Source organism: Necator americanus, chromosome III (assembly GCF_031761385.1).
Source record: "Necator americanus strain Aroian chromosome III, whole genome shotgun sequence".
NCBI lineage: Eukaryota > Metazoa > Nematoda > Chromadorea > Rhabditida > Ancylostomatidae > Necator > Necator americanus.
The window spans coordinates 33,703,223-33,725,508 of record NC_087373.1 but is presented as its reverse complement, the minus strand read 5'-3'; the positions used below and the strand labels follow the sequence as shown (position 1 = coordinate 33,725,508).

The following is a 22,286-nucleotide window of genomic DNA, read 5'->3' as shown; positions in this document are numbered from 1 at the left end:
ACATCTTTAGGATGAGCTCATATCAACTGTAAATTAGTATGAAAAAAAAAACAGAAAAGAAAAAACCCACTTCAAGCGTTGTATTCCTCGCAGAAGAAAATACTTTTGTTTCCAAAATTTACTGCCTACATTGTACGTCTCATCCTATGGAGTGTGAATATAAGCCTCACTGCCATGGCCGACTGTTGCTGTCCGTTACATGAATGATACGTATTCACTGTAAATTACATAGTCTCTCATTGATTATATTCACAAACGAATTGTGACAGGTGATTTACGATCGACGATCCCATGCAAATCATGTGACAGACAGTAGGAGGTCCTATAACGAGTATAACGAGTGCCACACTAAGCCAGCTAACCACAACCAGCTGTCGTTACGAATACCTTACAGATGGGCTGTCTTCGTTGCAGATTTAGGGAATACACCGTACCATCGGAAATTCGGGGAACCTACATTTCGTTACTTGATATTAATAGGACCATGCTACCGTAGCTATGAAGTATTACTCTTCAAAGATCCCCTTAGGTTGACATTTTACGTTGACGATTCTGTTACAACAAGCCTTGTACGACGCAGCAAACTCAGATCAAATCAGTTCCGCAGGAAAAAACAATTGTGAATTGGTCGCAGAGAATCCATTTCTTTAGGTACGTTCGCAAGGACTCAAAATATGTAATTTCCACACTACCTTGTCCCTGTTTATAACGAAACAATGCAGTATGCGTGTATCAAGGTCGTTATCATGAGGTTGTTGAATGTGAATAATCTCTACGACTCCTATTATAAGGCATGTTGCTCTATTATTATCGTGAGTGAGGTGAATTTCTTTTCAAACCCATCCTTTCACAACGTCCAGTTTTCTAAAACAGCCGTAAGTAATGATACTACACTTCAATACAATAGTCGGCATGTAGGTTTGAAATCATGTTCCTTTGCTTCTTCCAATGAGTGTTCGAAATTCTAAGGTACACTTACCAATTGTACTGATCATCTCCGCAATTTCAAATGTCTTCTTCGGAATACGATCAGAAACTTAAAATTCTAACTGGACTGAAGCTTTATTTGAATTTAGAATCAAATATGAAGGATAATTTCTTCAAGATTCCAAGTTTGACGTTAATTGCAATTGTAGATGCTTGCTTCCGCATTGGTTCTGAGTACAAATCATGGATTCACCAATTACATCCACATTTGCGACGGACTTCGAATGTAGTTCTCATCGAACTATTGTTTGATCAGTTATTCGTCTTTAAATGTGGGGTAAAATACTGTACGGTATCATGCTGAGCTTTGTCAGCTACGTTGACGTAGAAGCTAAACCTTTTATGTGAGGAAACCGATAACAGTGGAAAATTCAAAAGTCGACGTGCAAGAAAAATTAGAAAGAAAAAATTATGGAAGCAAACTCTTCTCCTGAAATTACGAAAACTGATGAAGATGCCACACATTCTCATTGGACGACATACATTCTGTACTCCATTTAATTAGACATTTCCTTTTTGCCGTCATGTCTCACCAATGCTAGCTTAATTGTATAGTTCATTTAATGATTAGAAAGAATTTCCTCATATTTGTGGAGCAATTTAATACTTCTAGTTCTCTAGCATTCTTCAGTATTAGAGGGAATGAGCTGAGACTGATAGCGAATGTCAGATGAAAGAAACTGTAATTCAATTCAACAGTGGAGACACGTGATTTAAAAAAAAAATTAGCACAACTTTACACAGCGTTTAAATAAAAAAAAATTTTGAAAAAAAAAACCCACATATATGCAGTTTAGGTGCTTGGTACATGACTAACAAACACACAAAACAATGCAAAGTAAGTGTTTCAAAATACGAAGAATTTGGACATACTAGGGTGAAGATAAGCTTCTGCTGAAGTTTCTGGAATCCTGACAGCGTTCGGCTCTCATTCTCCTCCAGAGCTGATTGTGCTTAATGCTTCTGCGCCTTAGCGCATTCGTTTTATCTCCTTTTTTTACCGCTGCTTTGTTGGTCTCGTAGAGAAACAGCCATACTCATCCACGGCATATCAACTGCAAAAAAAATTCTAATCTGTTTTCGGAAAACCGTTCTCACCGTTTCTTCAATGGTACGAGTGTCGCTTGACACGTTCTCTGTGGCCTTGACCTTATACATAGCCGTCACGTCTCCTTTTGTAGTTTATCATCTAAGTGGCGAGCTTGTCGGGGACCGAACAAGGATCTTAACCGGAGCTAGTTGGTAACCTGAAAAAATCAAAAATCAAACAAAGTGGACTCCCTTTTCAAATAACAGCAAAAATGAAGCTGCAGATGCGAATGCAATAGATCTCAAGGCAATAAAAAGAAAAGGGTACCTGCAATAGTCAGTTAGAATAGCTCAGAATTTGTAACAAAGAACAAGAGACCTTTCAAGCCGAAGTGGAGTGAAGCTATTAAGTCCTCGTACACCTGAAAAGAAACTTTTCGTAATGTTAATTTCAACGAGTTTGAAGGAATTATGGAGATAGTCTGCTCAGTATTTGGAAAAATAAGCAAATGGGATAGAAATATATGTCTAGACCTTTGCCTACTTACTTCAATTTACTTGCAACAAAGAGAAAATCAACACCCTTTGAGTTCAATATCTATGTTGAAGATGATGTGATTATTAGAATGCTTGGCAAAACACCATTTATCAAAAACGAAAAGTCATTCGCCAACTCTTGCACCCATCTTACCTTTTCTTTGTAACTATAGACTCTTAAAAAGTCCGGAACTAGATCGAACTTGGTTGAACACTTGGTCTTGAAGGAATTATCCGCATTCTACTAACTATTCTCACAATTTCATATAACTACTATTCTCAAATTTTCATATAGAAGGAGAAGAGTAGAAGTAAGAAGAGCAAAAAGAATGACTAGACGTTCTTCCTGATCTTCTTAGTTCTACAGTTACAGCGCGAAACAATATCTTATTTTCAGTCAGCTGGCCATGGAAGTAGAACGTAGAAAAATGATGAATTGTCACTCTCTCATTTTTCTCTGTCCGAGTAATGATGAGCATTAACGATCCGGTAGATGAAACGAATTTCTCCCAAAGCTACAATTCCATTTGAAGGGGTAAACTCGGACAATGAGGTAGCACACTGCAGAACTTCTGGAAGTATCTGGATGAGCATTAATTAGGAATCTCGAGAATTCGAACATTAATTAGGGAATCTCGACTTCCCCTGGATTTGTGGACCGTTCAACGGGAAAGGCATTGTAGACAATCATGTGAGCCAATTAAAGGGGAGACTATGGAGAGGGAGGTGATTCCGTCCATTTCTACCTAATTGCCGTAAAAAACGGCCCGGAAGATGCGGCGCCGCACAAGGCTGGCGCGCTCCAGTCGAACTCGTTGTACAAAATAGTGCGCCAGAACGCCTGAAGCCGTATCTTCCGGGCCGTTTTTTACGGCAATTAGGAAGAAATGAACGGAATCACTCCCCTCTCCATAGTCTCCCATCCCGTATACGAATACTCCACCTCGAATCCGTACCACCTCAGATTCGTGGGTGATGCCTTTAAGTGTGATGCAAAATTAGTTTCTGTAGCTTTCTGCTCCAAGTTTTGCGCTTTTCTAAAAGAATGGTACCCTCATCCAAGCAATACATCCTGAACTAGTGCAATTTTCCCCATTTCTCTCCCACAAGGTAAAAGTCAGGTTCGGCGTTTTCATCATACTTCCAACTTCATATCGTATTTCAGAATTTTGCTTTTGAACGTTATATTTTATTCCTAGGAATACCTTTAATATAGTAAATACGACGTTTTATTGTGAACGGCTGTAGGATTAAACCCTAGGGCGGATTAGGGTGCAAGTCTGACCGTCTTTATCTCCATCAAGAGCGGCTCGGCTTCGTGACGATTACTGATTTTATCGCTCCGCATCAAATGTGTCTGAGCAGATCCTTCCCTGAGGGACATATCAATTTAATATGAAGATTGATTGTTATTTTTGATTGAGAACTGAAATCTTCAGATTTCTGAATCGTTATATATACAATTAACTGTAACTTGTGACTAATTATATATGCATAAATAGAGAAGTATCACACAAGTTTCTTTTCTCCTCAGGAACCAAATTAGTCTATCACTCTAGCATTATGAATAATAATTTACGACGATTTACTAAGTCATAGGTCCAGAGGACCCAATTTCAAAGTGTTCGCTGTTCATTTAAATAATTTATGCTTCATAACGCTAAGGTGATAGAGTAATTTGGTTTCTGATTAGTCTATCACCTAAGCATTATAAAAAATTGGTTCATTATGGTTCCTGAGAAGAAAAGAAACCTGTGTGACGCTCCTCTGTGTATGCATATGTCTAAACTTACTCATAAGTTACATTTGTTCAGACTAGTCATAAATAAATTATGTATTTCCGAAATTTCTCAGCATTACAGTCAACAATGTCAGACTATGTTCTACTTCGATGTCTTCCTTTATTTGTTTATTGTGTTTTTAACATTATTGTGTTTTCTTCTTTGTCACTTTGTTGTCACATCTAATTCCACGTGAGAATAAGTTGGTGTAATAAATAGAGGTGATATCACTTACAACAATGTCGTTTCCTTGCTGCACAGAACATGACGATGATGCAGATTCAATTCGCTACAATTAAAGTAAACAAACACATCAACATGCAATTAAAGTGCAAAGTTATCGGACCTATTATACAACTAATTAAAGTAAAACATTTTCTTAATGGTTGGTAGTAAACAAATTTAAATGAATTTAAGGTGCAATATAGAATCTGCTCTACGATTACTTAAAATAAACTAAATTTTTTAAAAGTAGTAAACATATTTACATGTAATAAGAGTGCAATATAGAATTTAGTGAGCCAATTAATTTGAAAAAAAAATTAAATTGAACAATTTTCTGAAAACTCGCGCGAACACCCTTCCTAAATGAACTGAACTCTTCAAATAAGCGAATAAAATGAATAACTGGGAATTCTGCAATGAAAAAAAAGAACCAGACAAAAAACGACCTCGAAAAGTCCGATGTGAACAACAATAGAAATGTATGAACTGCCGTAACGACTTCATTGAATCCGACAGGAGCGAATTTATAAAAAGAAAAATGCGGGAAATTGTGGACGTCATGTGACCAATGGCTGGGCCCCGTGACCAAATTGTCGAAATCGATCATCAAGTTTAATGATCTAGGGGAGAGTTCACTTCCCTATCTTTTTTTTCATTTCTTTTCACTTTATTTTCATTCTTTGCCTTTTCCTTATTCATGTTTTTTGTTTGCTAACGTCTTCTTTATTGTTCCACTTAAAATTTTCCCGAGCTGCATGACGAAAATTTGCATAGTAGTGGATTAGGAGGTTTTCACATCTCAATTTTAACGGAAGAGGAGTAGCTATAGTTAAACATAGCCAAGGAGTGCGATTACCGGATGTTGGACGTAGAGAGCGTGTAGAACTCTCACACATTTTTTTTTTTCGTTTCCAGCCGCGACATCATCTGATGTTCAGCGACAGCGAAGTGATCGCCATTCCACTGGATGACACCTCGTTTTATAATGTATTACATCATACTATTACTATATTAATTATTATTACACCGTATTATTACACCCCTTCATTATACAATGCATTTTTTTCCGGCCGCCTTTTTTTTCGTGATGCTGTTCGTGTCATTCATGGGATAGTTTGAGTTATTGTGGCTATGAACAATGAAAGTGTGTCACGCGCGTCCAGTCCACAAAACTTTCCCCTCTCAAGCTTCCTTCATCTTGGCGCCAAAGCAATGACACGAGTTTGTGAAGGGCTTTGAACAATGATTTGGAAAACATGTGTAAATTTAGGCGGACATTTCAATGATTCTGAAAAAAAAAACCTCTGGATGCAACTAAAGGCGCAATCTCGCCGGTCATTTTGTTAGATAGAAATAAAGCTTAGATGCTCGGTCGAAAAATGGGAGTCGAAATATTTGCTCTATTACTTTCGAAAGCTCATATATCAATAAAAATGAAGACTTTAAGAAGATTCTTGGAAGTTTCAATAAGATAAGATATGGGAACATATTAAGTGTTCGTTTAGTTGCTTTTTATCGATTTGCTTGAGCTGTGACTAAGATTGGTATTGATATTTATTAACAGCTAACGTTTCAGCGTTTTTGCTTTCGTCAGAGCCTGGAGAGATCCAAACCATCAGTGATTTATTCTCTCAAGCCCCTTATCACCTAACAGAAAGCATTCAAACGGTAGGTAAACTCAAACAACAACACATCGGTTAATGCTTACCTCATTTCCTAGATATGGGAACGCATTTAGTTACTGTAGAATCCTTATCTCTCCTTAGTTCGCCAAGGGTTCGAGAGTCGCCACTACGATCGACAAATAACTACGTGGAGTAACTAAAAATGAGCATAAATCATAGAAATCGCTTCAATCTTATGATCTTCTGTCCGTAAATGTGGCGTTCGCTCTTTGTTTTTATGACATTTTTCATAGAGCGCGTTTTGCAACAACTGACTCTCGCTATCGCTCGCTCGCTCGTTCACGCAATGGTCACCGATCAAAAGGACAACGCAACGACTAGTGTACGAGAATTACGAGAGAACGCAGACAGCGAAAGTAAACACGAATAGCCGACATTCATCATCATTCGTCGTGAACCGCCTTCCTCCTTTTTCCTTCTTTTTTTCCCCCGTCGTCTGATCGCGAAACCAATTGAACAAGGAGGAGGCGACGAGAACGAAGAGAAATGGATTTCAATTCTACAAAAATTCGGTACTTTCACCACATGCTGTGACTTATGAGCGGTCTATGAAATGTTTCCCACGGTCCCATTACTGCTCCGGGAACAGCTGGCAATGAAAGAATGCGGACAGAATAAGAAATAATCGATAAAATTCGTTAAAATGTCAGTAAATGATCTTATTCATATGCAACCACACACTGTTCTGTCAATAAATTCCACAGCATCCTAGAATTAAAGGAGGATTTTTGTTGATGTTGCAACAATTGCAGCATTGATTTTCTATGCATGTATGTGGCACAAATTTTGGGACTCATTTCTTAAGAAATAGATATTCAACGTAACTAAGAAAGTCACTATGCGCGTAAGTGCAGTTAAAAAATAGAATAGATATTTATCTAATTATTGGAGAAAGAATTATTAGAAGTTCTTTATAATTACTTTTCATATTTTCTTTGGGATTTCCTTCAATACTTTACAAATTTATGTTGGAGATCACGAAGTATGACCATTGATCGAATCGAATGATAAGATCCTGATTCTTCAGCTATGAGTGGAGTTCTAGTTTTGACTCATTGCTTTTTGCAACATTTTGTAAACAAAACCAAGTGGGGTAGTAGTGGCGAAAGACACAAGTCTTATTCGAGAAAAAAGTCAAATCTAAATCCTTCTTTACTCGCGAGCACGAAATTGTTCGGTTAGATTTAACTGAAGACAAATGCTCTAAACTAGCAAAATATCTACCTCCTGGATGTAAGGGGGACGAAAGAACTCTTTCGGATACAATCTCCTATAACCATAGATGTTCCCACAACCATAAAGAAGTTCAGGCATGTTTATCGTAGAGAAGTTTATACATTTTTTTTCGCATGAATTACTTTTTCGTCTTAAATTTTCCAGAAAATTCCCAGGGAATTCTTGTATTATAAATCTATCAAGATACTTTTTCTTTCAAGTTTAAATCTATCTAAATGTTTTGCTTTTTTTTTTAAATGTGGCATGTTCACCACTACATTGTTTATCCTCTTCGAAATACTATTTCATTTTTCAGGTATGAATCTTTGTATTGAAGGATTCTAATCATGATTTATATTGTTTACCGATAGATTGGAAGATCATGTTTAGAATCCTTCAATCCACTGTGAAACGGACGTATGAGCGGCAATCGTTCTCGACCGATAAAAAGCACATAATTGAGATTTAGTAAATAATAAAAGCACTTTGTTTGAATGCAGCAACAATATTAACATCTCGATTTTCGATTTAATTGATCTGAATTTTGACTTACTTCTCCGTCATTTGCTCAAACTGCACTTTCCCTCTCTGGTACACAACCACGCAACGTAAATATTGGTTGGCAAAAAGTTTGAAAGAGATAGTCATTAGAGAGAAGTGGATAAAAACCTGGCGACCTCATTAACAAATGTTGATTTTTCTGGAAATGAGAAGAAATACGCACCTTGAACTTACGAAGTGATCTTGGTCACAGTTTTGTTGCAATCAACGGCGCTCCTTTGAAGTTCCCTTCCAACCGAGACCTACTGGACTAGAGGTTCCGGAAATGTTGACGAAAGATTCTAAAAGAATCAAGTAATCACACCAAATCTACAACATCATTGCTCTTCATGTTGCGGCCTTTTTCATTTTTCCACATGAGACCGCAAGAGATCTACAGTCCTTTAAATCAGAGTAAAATTTTACCTCTTGGCTGACAGTGTTTCCTCTGCATGGATGTACGGGGAAAATTTATGGGAAAGAGAAAATATGTGACGAAAAAACCAGCTATGAGGAGAAGTCGAATCTAACAAGCTATCTTTAGTTACACCCTCATCTTCGTCACTCAGTCTAGTACCTCTTTCTTTGGTGTTGAAACCAAAAACTAAACAAATTAAGAGTGATATTAATGTAGAAAAGAACCGAGGGAAAAACTTATCCTTTCTCTGGATTCCTATCCCATCTTTGGTATTGTTTGCTCCCCCATGAAAATACGATAAAGACGAATTGTAAATGTCTGCCAACCATAGGGACAGCCGATAACTCAACACCTTTCCTCTTGAGTGCAATTGACGCACACAGACACATGGTTGACCTCTAGGGTTCGGCGGCGGGCGCATACGGTACGTGGCTGCAATACGGTAGCGGGTAAATAGTGCAAACTGCGCGCTGCTTTCCACTGTCGTTAAGCGATGATATTTCTGTCATATAATTTATATCGGTGAGATTACTGAATTGTAGTGAAGGTGTTCTCATAATTTTCTTCCTTCCGTCCCTCTCGGTCTCTTACTATCCGTATGTGTTCGCATGCAGAGGAAAATCGGTGTAGCTGTGATGACTGCTACAAAAACGACGGTTGGCGCGGCGCATGAAGGTCACGCGGCGATCAAGTTAAGTGTGCGACCAACTACCATAATACCATAATGCTGAGAGTGTGTGTGTGCGGCGGGCAGACGCCTGTCGCGCCTCTGTTTGTCAGCGGCCGGCCCGTCCGCATTGCAGTGTACCCCACAGCACTTGATGTATAGAGAGAGAGCGGACGGGCGGCTGCCAATTTCTCGTTTTTGTCGGTGGTCAGCGAACAGCACGCACGACCACACGATCAGAGACCATGGGCGGCAAGCAGTGTGCGGTACGTAGAACGCTGTCGAGAGTGCATGCATGACGAGTGAGTGACGGGACCGCAAAGCACCACGCAGCAGAGACGCAGAGCGCGTCCAATCATCCTTTGAGCCGTCGACGCTGCAGTGTCCGTTGCGAATCGAGGGACTTGCAGCGATGTTTCACGGTTGGTAGGGACCGACAGAAAATTACTAGCGGAGTATAGTGCGAGTAAAATGAAGGATAGACGTCGCATCAGCACAGATTTCATGCCTCCTATGTATGCACATGAGATTTTGCCACACTCTACATCTTTGCGACCAGTTCATCCGTAAAATATGAGTGAGATGTCCCGGAAATCTTCGGGGACCCGTCCCAGGGGACCGTACGTATAGGAGTTCCATTTACAACTCCATTACATTGTTATCTTACCCACTGGTACAGTCCATTGTTATCTTATCGATAACACAAGGTAAGAAATGCCGCGCGCGACCCTCAGTCGTTAGTGGCCAATCACTTTGTTTGAGTGGGGAAAAGTGGAAATTTTAAAATAATTCAAACTTTTTTTAATATTAATAATTCAGCGCCTAGTAATTCGAGTTGTTTCCGCGTCAACAGCTAGTATGCAAGGGCAGAATCTATTATACTGGTTGATGACGTGCATCGGTTGAGGTTCGGTCGCGACCGTACGGTCGGTGCTTCGGAACCGCTTCGGACCAGCTGAGCTGTTCATACATTCCGGATCGATAAGTTGGTACTAGACGTATCTTGGAGGATAAAAGCAACCTCATACATCGGTTCGCCCCCGCTTAACACTCACCTCAAACGAGTTGAACGGTTGGTGGCCGCATCCTAGAGGGACTGATCAACGCCAAACATTTAATCCTATGATCCAATTCATTGTAAGCAGTTTTTAGGATTTCTAGGTCCTTTCCTATATTTCATTACGGTAAGCATCTCTAGCTGATGTGATTTTTTTTCTCAAAAGTACCGAAACCGAACCGAAGTGACGTCTCTGTCTTTAATCGGTAACAACTGGGGATAGAAAACTAGTCGAGGTGAGTCTTCAAAAACCTCATCACCTAAAAATCCTAATCATTTAAGAATCTATAGATAGTGTCGAGCCTCTTCTCAACTTTTTTTCACAGCTCCGAGGTGTTATTGCGACTGTGGCGCGGGAAAAGCCATAGTCGGGTCAAAACGACATGAATCACGAGTGTAGTTGCGGTGTATTTGCGTACGCGCTCGGAGCAGTGGAGAAAGCAGTTGGGACCGAGTTGGGACCGTCGCAAGCTGCAGCGATGGGTGGTGCCAGTAAGGGTTTCACCACACTCCTGGCCGCTACGCTCCACCGAGGCGCCTCGAGAGAAGCTGCGTACGCAATTCCGTACGCGCTTTATGTCGTTTTGATTCTATACTATACGTTAACAATATCCTAGCGATTCCTCATGTTTAAGCAAAATAAGTGTTGGGAAGAAAGTCAAAACTATGAGAAAGCGTTCAAACGACTTCTAAACTCATGAGTATGAATTCGTTTGGAACTTATTCGTGCCTATAGTCAAATCAAAAGGACATGAAGCATGGTGAAGTTGCGTCTGCGGCTGCGCTCGAAGCGACGTGTTGGAAATAGCTGTTGGAATCGTCATGGGACCATCGCGAACTGCAGCGATCGTAACCGTTACGCTCCACCGCGCCGTTTCCAGCGCAGCCGCAACTCCGTTCCGCGCTTCATGTAATTTTGACGCCACTATACATACATGCAGTTCTGTCATGTACGTATGACTTTGCTTATGGTACAACATGTAGCTGTTGCATTCTCAGCCTCACGGTGGCACCCTCAGCTTGACTCAGCCCAGCACTGATTGTTAGCCGCTAGTTGTGCTGCAATGATACACTCACAGTCATTACGTGAAGACCGCATTCCTTTGTGCGTGACTATAATCGGGTCAGAAGGACCTGGAGCTCGCAGCAGTTGCGTCTAAGCAGCTACGTTCGAAGCGGCGGAGCGCAGCGGTTAGGATCCAAGACTGATGCTTGCTAGCACCACTCGTCGCTGTAGTACGCGATGATCTCGCGTCAATCCCAGCCGCTAACTCTACCGCGCGAACGCAGCCGCTCGCTTAGCTGCACCGGGGTTCATGTCGTTTCAACCCGACTTTATCCACGCGACATTGCGCAATAGATTAGGTCGTTTTGAGTTGACTACAGTCGTACGATCTACTTCATCGATCTACTTTTGAGTTCTTCAAGTAATAAGAAACCACCACTCGTATAAATAGGTAATGTGCACTAAAGTAATATTTAAGTCAATAAGTGCGAAAAAACCTCTTAATTCGAAGTTAACGTGGTTAAATATTCAGTCATTACTAGTATACACAGGACAGTACTAAGTAATTCAGGCATCTAGGGTATCTCGCCTAAGGAAATAATTCTATAGATATTCTATTCTATTTACACAATTTTACGCCATTTCTAATTTCAACCTTTTCAAGTTCTTGTTCACCTGGACTTATCCATAAAACTTGTTTAATTAAGTTCAGTTTTTTTTTTAACTTGAAACCAACTTATTTCCGATAAAACGAGGAATCAGGTTCTTTTAGTTATCTTTTGTTTTGGGTATGAACAAAAATTTCCCATATAGGCGAACTGTACATCTTCATGCCATCCGGAAACATCATCAGACAGCCGGAGAGATGGGCGGCCAGGAATGACAAAAACGATGGTTCCCAAGAAATTAAGGGAAACCTGTATAAAATAAGTGGTACAGTCTAATAATTGGAAGTAGATGCATATGTAGAAGCAAAGCTGGGTTGTAAGTTAAAAAAAATGTAAGATACACAGGTTTCCGGTTAAATTAAAAGAACAAATAATACTAGGGACACCTTACTACTAATTAACGATAGAAATGGGACATATAACTGTAAGTGAAACTTATATCTTGCAACAAATGCAAAGAGATAGATAAAAGGGAAGATCTAGTACCACACAAACGATAGGCAAATATATATGTACTGGAAATCGTGTCACGGACCACCAACGGGCAAAGTGGCTCCCGCTGTTCAGGACCTACGGCGACTCAGCTCGAAACCGCCGGGACAATTCGCTTACGTGAAATATGAGTGCGTAATGTTCAAAAATCCCATGTTCATGTCTCAAGATGAAGTTCGAGTGCCTCTGGAAGTATCTTTTGCCGCTACTCGGGAACAGCACGCAAAAGCAGATCTAACCCACATATGACTCTGAGGTCAAAATCCCGGTAGTCATTTCGTTTTTCTTTTTTAATGGGATTAGAAGTTAAAACAATGTTGTAATTTCCTTTAGATTGAACCAGTCAGTTAAATTTCACTTACAGGCAGTGTGCCACGGAATTTACGTACTACGGAGACAGCAGGAAAACCGTAGAGATCGGGTTGTAGATTACGGAAATCAGCGTGGCTCAGCTTCCCTTAATCATCGCAAAAAAACGTCGTTGGACCACCGTTTGTTCCTAAGAGAGAACACGTCCTTTTGCGCACGCTCCGTTCCCCTCAGCAGCCTATTCATTGGTTTTACTTGAATAGGCTGCTGAGGAGACCTCATCAGTTTTCGGCCGCTCGCTTGTGGATGCAGCGCGTGCGCAAGGGTGGCACTAACTTCGTAGGGAAGAACGCCCTCTTCCACGTCGTTTTTTTTTAAATGAGGATTAAAGTAAGTTGAGCGGAGCCACGCCGGTCTCAGGAATCTACAACCCCACGTCCATGGTCTCCCTGGGGCTTCCGTACTATCTCAACTTCGAAATCGCTGCAGAAGAACATTCCGTGCCCTTCTTGACCAGCCATCCTCTACACCATTCCTCTACAACATTGCACATTTTCCAATTACTTCCTACACGGTTGAATTGTTCAAGAAGTGATTTTCGTTTTGAAATCACATCATCTAACGTAGATATGTATATAACTGTCAACAAATGGTGTTATTTTCCCTAAGAAAAAGAAATCTAGAATAGTACAGCCCGGCTCCACTAGGTGAAGGTAAAACATTCATATAATTTGGATAAAATGACATGAAACATGGTACAGTTGTTGAGCGGCTGCGCTCGAAGCGGCGCGGTGGAGATAGCGACTGGGATCGAAATCAAACCCGTGCTGGCACCACTCATCGCTGCCATTCACGATGGTCCCACGTCGATCCTAACCGCTACATTCACCACACCGTTTCGAATGCAGCTGCTTACGCAACTGCACCGTGCTTCATTTTGTTTTAGCCCTTTTATAGTTAGATAATCATAGTATTGTCAATACGACCTGAAGCGGAGCTCATCTGGATAAGCGCCTGCGCTCCCGTTTGGCGCAGCCGAAATAGCGGTTGCGATCGACGTGGGACCTTATTCATATCCGCAGTCCGACTGCTGCAAACGAAGGTCCCGCTTCAAGCGCAACCGCTTACCTAACTGCAGTAGGCATCAGATCGTTTTGACCCAACTATAGGTAGCTTGGAAAACCCGGGCAGTGGATGCACAAAAATATTCAGAATCGTTTTTGACAACTAAATATTCTGTTAAACACTTTCTTCTTTGATAAACCGTTGAGGACTCTCAGAGATATGACTGATTAGCATGTAGTAATATGAACTGGCTGCATGTGAAAGAATTTCCTGGGGATTTTCGTTTAATGTCTAAACTAAGAATTCTGAAGCAACTTTGTAACAGCGGAACATACATATGCTATACAAAATCGAAATTGATTAGATGTTAAGGGCAACAAAACTCATTCTTTTTATATGTTTGCATCACATGTCTACTATCAACTGCCTCTTCGAATACGCCAATATCTTCTTAAAGGATAATGTCCTTGCGATGATAAACGGTGACAGGAGATTAAGTTGTATCCGGACGCATAAACTTTACTCCATTCCAAAAAAAACCAAAATATCATCTTACAGTTCAAAATTCAAAGAGATTGTCACTTCAAAACACCGGATGAGGCTTACCTTCAATATAGGTTCTGGATTTTTGACGATTTTTTGTTTTTGATAGATAGCGGGCTGTGACTACAAAAAAAAACTATCGTAACAGACTTGAAACGACCACAGAACTGCGCATCTATCTAGTTAATATGTATTAATGGTAATTTACGTAATATATAGTAAGGTCAAAACGAAATCAAGTTCGATCCACGCGGCTGCGCTCGAAGCGATACGGTGGAGCGTAGCGGTCAGGATCGAGGGGACGACCTTTGCTAGCGACACTCATCGCTGCAGTTCGCCATGGTCCTACCTCGATCCCAACCGCTAGGTTACGCACTACGGTATGTTGTTTTGACCCTGCAATACCACCTTTTGGTGTCGTCGCCAGTACTTGCAGGCATTCGTGAAATGTGTACAAATCCCATTTTCTTGCTTTACTTGTGGTGTGGTCATAAATTGGGTAAAATTTAAGGAATTGCTGAATTAAACGACAAAGTGATTATAAAGATCTCCTTATACGCGTTCTGATGATACTTGTACACCTTTAAAGAACTAGAGATCTTCTTACAAAAGTAAGATCCAGAGTTGCTGCCATGAAAACATTCACTTTCATTCACGTGAACCAATGAGTGCGTATCGATCCTAATCGAACTTTGATGTTTACGGAATAAATGCATCCAAATGGGGCTACAGTCATGCTGTCCAGTAAATCGTAAAGTTGAAGCAATAGCAAGGTTTTTATTTCCTATTCATTGGGAAATAAATGAAGTTATTGTTTTCTTGTACTATTCTTATCCTCATCTGAAACATATTTCTCGAGTTTTCGTATTTTCTCGTTTCCGCACGCCTCATCAACATAAAGGACCTATTCACGTCAATTTTCATTGAACGAATTCGTGAAGAAATCTGTTCGTTCGGTCGGAGGTGCTCCTGTTGTGGGTACTCTATAGCTGGGTCAAAAGAACCTGAAGCTCGGTGTTGTTGCACAAGCAGGTGCACTCGAAACAGCGAAACCAGCAGTTGGGATAGAGTTGGGAACAGCCACCTCAGAATTCAGCGTTGAATGGAGCTTGTGAGGGTCCCCTCTCCCCACAATCGTCACACTCCACCGCTTCGAACCACTTACGCAATTGTACCAACCTTCAGGGCGCTGTGACCGGACTACACTCTGGTCAAAACGACATGAAGCACAGACAGCTGCGTAAGCGGCTCGAAGCGGTGCGGTAGAGGCAGCGGTTGGAATTGAGGGGGCCATGGTTAACTGCAGAGATGGGTGGCGGGAACGAGGATCCTTACACGATCCCAACCGCTACGCTACACTGCGCCGTTTCGAGTGCAGCCGCTTAAGCAAGTGTCCATGCTTATGTCGTTTTGATCCTACTATATATCTAGTGAAATTCAGCCATTCTTTGTTTTTGTTTGGCGTCTTGTCTTTGAAACACGTCATGTGCCGAACTCACGTTTCACTTTTTTTTTGGCAAATCTGCCAGCTTCCCGGAATTTTGGTGGTTGACGTAGATTAGGATTTTAAACAAACTCTTTCTCTGAGAGAGTGTTTAAAATGCTACGCTATGTCAATGAAGCAACCTTTAAGAGTATGGCCAATGGGTAGTACTAAGAAGTCTTAGTATTACCCATTGGCCTACATACTCTTAAAGGCGCTTGTTCTTCTTCAAAAACCTGAACGCACTAGCTTGCAAGCTCAACGCAGATCTTTCCACACTTTATGTCAAATTCGTCCAGTCTTCGTCCAACCTGCCGGTAATTGCTGCTGTGGGAATGATGTTATCAGCGATACGTTGATCAGCTGTAGGTGTCGACCTTCCGCTTTGACTGCAATGTTACCTAATTAAAGGCAGCATACCACAAATCTGAGGTGGTGCGGATTTCAGGTAGAGTATCCGTATACGGTGTCTTAGATTATGAAGACGGGGGTAGTTCCGCTCATATCTTCCTGCATCAATGCAAACAGCCGCCTCCAGTTTGTCCTGTTTTGTACGACGCCATTTACTGCAACGCTCCACCCCTTGCGCCGCCTCCGCCCTGTAATTCGTCGAAAACCAATTCGGACTGCCCCGATAGCCAGTAGGGGACGCTACACGTGCAAGGGTGGCGCGCTGCAATAGAAGGTATCGCACAAAACAGCATTCAGGGGTCGGCTGCTTGCAGTGATTCAAGGAGAGATGAGCGCAACCACCCCGGTCTCCATAATCTACGACCCCGTATACGGATATTCCACCTGAAATCCGTACCACCCCAGATTCGTGGTATGCTGCCTTCAATATTAGGTTGGCAACTAATTTCTGTTACTCTTTAGAGATTTCGCTCTCGTAATTTACTTAGTTGAACTGTTAGCCCAATTTTATAGCTTACTCATCTATATTAAGTGCTCTAATATATTCTATCACTAACGCTCCCTCTTGATACCTGCTTCTGGCGGTACTCTTCCTCTAGAAGAGAAGGGAGTCCCAACGACAAATCTCAAGTCTTCCTTGACTGGGGTCCAAGGGAATCATGTTGTATTGCAGGTGGAATCAAAGGTTAAAGGAGTCATTAAATGATTCTGCCATCAGTGCTGAGAAGTACTACGAGCAGCGGATAGCTGCAAAGCTTAGAGGAATACAAAAAAGTCTTCTTTTTGAATGACAAGGGATGGCTTCTTGCATGACCACGTTGTCCATACACCACGAAGTTGACTCAGATGAAACAGCTTCATCTAAATCAACCTTTCCAATCTACCATACGGTCCGGACATTGTCCCGTCTGCCTACTACTTGTTCCGATCTCTGGCTCATCACCTGCAAGGATGCCACTTCGTTGATAGCTCAAAAGAGCTCAAAATGGACTTTCAGTCATTCTTTGATCGCAAGTTCTCGGACTTATTAAAGAGGGACTCTATAGACTGCCCTCACGTTGACAACGTGTCGTCGATACCGATGGAAGGTACGTCAATGAATGATAACTAAATGTGAGTTTGCAAATGAAACGTTGCAATGTAGCAGAAATTAGTTACCACCCTAGTACTTTTCCATTACATTCTCGAGAGTGACAAAAATTGCTGTTCGAAGGAGATGCTTCCTCTGAAGGACCTTAGGGCTCCTACCCTCAAAAATTGTGTGTAGTCGGGTCAAAACGACATCAACCACGGTGCAGGTGCGTAAGCGCTGGAAGCAGCGCGGTGGAGATAACGGTTGGAATCGAGGTGGGGCCATCGCGAACTGCAGCAATGAAAGGTGGCAGCAGATGTTCTCACTCGATTCTGATACTACGCTCCACCACACCACTTCGAGCGCAACCGCTTCTGCAACTGCACTGTGCTTCATGTCGTTTTGACCCTACTATATTATGGGTATAATTGCACCGCCATTTCGGGCTCTTCTCTTTATCTCGTTACTGGAAAATAAGGAAATTCAAGTCAAGAAGCTGCTATACAAGTCACGAGATATGTATCTTCAGTGAAATGGGTCAACTTGTTTCTCCAATGTTCTCTATGGCCACTTCCGTCTCATATGTGTCAAAAGCATTCTTCAAGATGATGAATATAAACCAAGCAGTAATTGCAGGAGCACAAGATACTAAATAAAAAGGACAAATTACAACAAAGGAGGCAAAAAAGAGCTCTGTAGTATCAATGATTATCGATCAACCGATAGAAGCAAGGCACGGCAAGGTTTCGAAAAAGATTCATCATGACTGACTACATACACTGTTGCAAAACAATGAAGTTTCTGTACTCAAAGTAATACTTGAATGAATTTTGCAACAGTGTGTGGTGTTGAATATTTCTGTTACCATGGCCCACTTCCACCGGTTCTTCGGTAGGCTATGAGACCGCGGAGCTCTTTTTTTTTTCTTTTCCTATAATATTTCCTCCTTCTGTCCGTGCATTTGTGCAAGATTACGACTATTTCCCAATCACAGTCGTACCAAAACCCTTCTTTTTTACCATCGTCCGCTCATCAGGTACCGCCGCATCGACCGTCGAAGGCGGGCAGTGCTCGCCTCCGCTGATGACGTAATGTCTCGGTCGACACAGTGCGTTCGACGATGACTGTACAAACATCATCTGTGTACTGTTTTCACTGCAAGTGATTAATCGAACACATCAAATCATTTTTAACGGAAAGGCTGCCGTTCGATTATGTCAACTTACGGCTAGCTTTTCAACAGACATTGTTGAATAGAATGGCAAATTTTTTAAAATGTGAAAGATTCCCCAACATCAGAATCACTCCTTATGAGCTCCACGAGTTGGTAAAAGTTGGGTGGGACTCCAGAAATAATTGCCATGTTACAACATTAGGCCATTCGTACCGCCTCGTACTAGCTGTATTGTTTTTGAAAGGTGAAACATCTTTCAATTTTGGAAACAATCGATGTTGACCCAATTCAAGCAAGATGAACTCCTCACTGAAGAGTGCTCATCACTTTCTTTAAGTACACTGAATACTAGAATTCACATTATAAGAGACCTATTGAGTTAAAGGTAGGCTTCTGAAAAATTCTCGAGGTTGGAATCTTTTCATCAGCAGATCAGAGCCGGAATGTAATTCACAAATATCATTCCTGGATTTTGTAACGGTGAAAATGCACTTAAAAATAAAAGAGTTGCTACATCAGAAGCACCCAAAAGTATCAGTCTGCATAAGGGCTGCGAAAGCCAAAAATGAGAAAATAATTTGCGCTTCCTCACAGATTTGGAGTTTCCGCAAACGCTTTCTTTAAATGCAGTGTATTACGAAATTGGCGACGCAGGGGTCTCTAAAAGACAGGGGTAAGAGTGTAATTCACAAATATGAGCGCGTTGACACACTACTGCTCCTTCTAATCCTGAAAGAGGCGTGTCAAAGGCATCACTCCACGAATCTGAGGTGGTACGGATTTCAGGTGGAGTATTCCTATTCGGCATAGTAGATTATGGAGAGGTGGGTGATTCCGTCCATTTCTTGAAATTGGCGGAGAAAACGGACCGGAAGACGCGACGTGTGCACACGGCTGGCGCGCTCCAATCGAACTCGTTGTAGAAAATAGCGCGCCGGAACGCTCGAAGCCCTATTTTCCGGGCCGTTTTTTTACGGCAATTAGGAAGAAATGAACGGGACCACCCTTTTCTCCATAATCTATGATCCCGTATACGAATACTCCACCTGAAATCCGTACCACATCAGATCCGTACCACCTCAGACTTTAAACAGCCTTGTGTGGTCCCGTATCTCTGACAACGCAACTTATTACGGGCACTAAAACTAGGACAATCCGAAACTCCTCCACGATTGTACGAAGAGGAACAAATTTAAGTAAATAGTCCACCAATAATGCAACTTTAGGTGTTGTCGATTATCCTTTAAAGGCGTCGAAATTTGGTACTCTTTCTCATCTTAGCATACACGTACAGAAGAATTTCGGAGGTGATCTGACAAAGGTGTTCTACATTGGCCTACGAGGAGAGTATGAAGCCGATTTCAAGCAACGGGTGCGTTCTTTAAACCCCATGAATCTGAAGTGGTACGGATTTCAGGTAATTGCCGTAAAAAACGGCCCGGATGATACGGTTTCGGGTATTCTGGCGCGCTATTTTCTACAAGGAGTTCGATTAGAGCGCGCGAGCCTTGTGCACGCGCTGCATCTTCCGGGCCGTTTTTTTACGGCAATTAGGAAGAAATGAACGGGACCACCCTTTTCTCCATAATCTATGATCCCGTATACGAATACTCCACCTGAAATCCGTACCACATCAGATCCGTACCACCTCAGACTTTAAACAGCCTTGTGTGGTCCCGTATCTCTGACAACGCAACTTATTACGGGCAATAAAACTAGGACAATCCGAAACTCCTCCACGATTGTACGAATGGGGCAGTTTCCGCGCTTATTCATTCACTTATTTTCATTCTCATTCCTGTTTGTATTAACTGGATTGCTGGATTGCTAAGGCTCCTTGCGCGTTCATAAATCTTTAGCGGTTCTGAATTAAAGTCGTACGAGTAGGCACATAGAAGTAAGAACTGATCAACACTGTACACTTTATGAGTAGGATTGCGGACCTCGGACAATGACGGAGCTGCCCGCGTTCTAACGCGTGAAAAGTTGCATCGTTGAGGGGTCGGGACCATGCTTCCTCACATTCTTTCAGGATTACTAGAGAAAAGAGAGCGCGATTACTGATTGAGTTCGCACCTATATCTACCACGTATATATCACCTATATTTATCTATTCGCGAAGACATTTCAATATCGCCAATTTCGTGATAAGCCGCCTCTAAGCAAATTACCAAAACGTTAACAAAAGATTTTATCTCTCTAGAATGCATCCTCATTATGCGAGGAGGTACACGTCACCGTGTCGTGTTGTTTTTACAGAAGACGTGCATACTGATGGTGCTAAATGCTCCTGATGACCCATGTTCCCAAACTTGTGGGAGATTTTACGCATTTTCAAAGTCAGCATAAAACGGAGTTGACGATGTTGGATTTCTCCGCGAAAGGATAGGATTAAGGGTGCAGATCACAAGTATGAGTGTGATCAAGCACATTTCCCTTATCGCTCTGAATACGATGTGGGAGAGGACTCTCATGTTCAAGTTTTCCTACCAGGCATATTTCAACGCACTTCCCTCAGTAGCCTATTCATTCGTTTTGTTTGCAAAAGCTTGCTGCGAAAACTGCTTTTCAGCAACTTATTCAAGCAGACGCGACGCATGTGCGGAGATGGGACGTTGTAAGTTGCCTCGTCGGAAGATTTGAACGTGAACGCCGTTTCCCATACCGTTTTTCAGGACGATTAGGTAGAATTGAGCGTCATCAAGCACATACTCGATCTACACTCCTAACTCCATTTTTTTAACCAACATCTTACTTTTACGGTATGCTGCCTTTAAGTGCAATACCTGTGAACAACTATAACCTGCGTCCTGCTCAATAGTGGAGAAATCTTAACATCGAAATTTTCCCCCGAAAGCTGCATTTAAACTGCAACATGCCCTATCGACCGTGGGACTCAGTTTTACAGCAACTTTTTTCTTTTGTTGTTCGCCTATAGCAGGTTTACGTCACAGCTTGAATCTTCTTTAGTGTTCATTTTCTAGATGGATTCTAGCTGCATTGTTAAGCAGTACATCAATAAATGACGCGTCACTTAAGAGTGGGACTCTGTTCGGTAAACATAAGTTGTATGAACATGAGCAATGAGCACCAACTAACTACTTTTACGACTTTTGGTACAATTACTAGGAAAAATACCACCAATACCATAATTTTCAGATATGGTAACGCAAAAAAAAGAAGAAACTTTGGAGTGTATTTGGGAACATTATTTATTTTTTTTAATCAAAATTTGTTTTCGAAAGTTTTATAAACAGATTTCTGGAATTCTCGGACAGAGAAGATTGAATAAGTAAGCAATTTTTTTTGTCGTGATTTTCAATTGCTCAAGTATGTTGGAGAATTATATTTGAGTGTTTTATCTTTGAGTAATTCACATTAAAATGGTAACTCCACTACTACACACATCTTACGAAGTCCAAGAAAACTACTCAGATATAATCAAATTACTAAAAATCCACAAAACCCGCTTGTTTAAATGTCATAATTTATCTCTGCGAAAAAAAAAAAACAAAGAACTGCATCTACCTAATAATAAGTTCTTCATAATAACCATCGTTTGCCACAAATACAAATCACTGATGGCCCAAAACAGCTGAGGACACAATCATCGATACCGTATTCCACAAATTTCATGTTCTACCAATATTAGGATGAACATCCAAAAATACAGAGAATTCTTGAACAAGATCGAATATAACTATATTTTGCTTACCAATTCAGAGATATAAGGCGTCTGGAGATTGTAAGAAAGATGGCAAATTAATTTTGAAAGAAAAAGCTTGTTGAATAACACAGAATTTCGAAAAACGTACATATTTACGTTACGTTTCGCTTCAGAAAGTTTCTCGTTACTGTGCTTTTCAAGAAACTTCTACTACAAGTATTAACATAAGGTTAGAAAGAGGAAAAAAAAGGTACT

The 22,286-nt window shown here is 41.2% G+C and overlaps 2 protein-coding genes across 3 annotated transcripts; one reads left to right on the top strand and one right to left on the bottom strand.

Annotated features, from left to right (window-relative positions):
• Positions 1-1,009: 1,009 nt before the first annotated feature.
• On the top strand, positions 1,010-1,291 carry RB195_011823 (uncharacterized protein; the record flags this gene model as incomplete). Its single annotated transcript, XM_064193405.1, has 1 exon — positions 1,010-1,291. One exon carries the CDS (start codon positions 1,010-1,012, stop codon positions 1,289-1,291), a length of 282 nt encoding a protein of 93 aa, XP_064050988.1.
• Positions 1,292-2,212: 921 nt separating this feature from the next.
• Positions 2,213-8,453, bottom strand: RB195_011822 (uncharacterized protein; the record flags this gene model as incomplete). 2 transcript variants are annotated; one of them, XM_064193403.1, is made up of 7 exons in its annotated part: positions 2,213-2,234; positions 2,345-2,366; positions 2,396-2,438; positions 4,570-4,623; positions 6,268-6,275; positions 8,257-8,301; positions 8,426-8,453. In XM_064193403.1, the coding sequence occupies 7 exons, from the start codon at positions 8,451-8,453 to the stop codon at positions 2,213-2,215; spliced, it is 222 nt and encodes a 73-aa protein (XP_064050986.1). The 2 variants fall into 2 exon arrangements, with proteins under 2 accessions (XP_064050986.1, XP_064050987.1); XM_064193404.1 differs by lacking the exons at positions 8,257-8,301; positions 8,426-8,453 and adding an exon at positions 3,839-3,926 and having other exon boundaries at positions 6,268-6,272.
• Between the last annotated feature and the right edge of the window lie 13,833 nt (positions 8,454-22,286).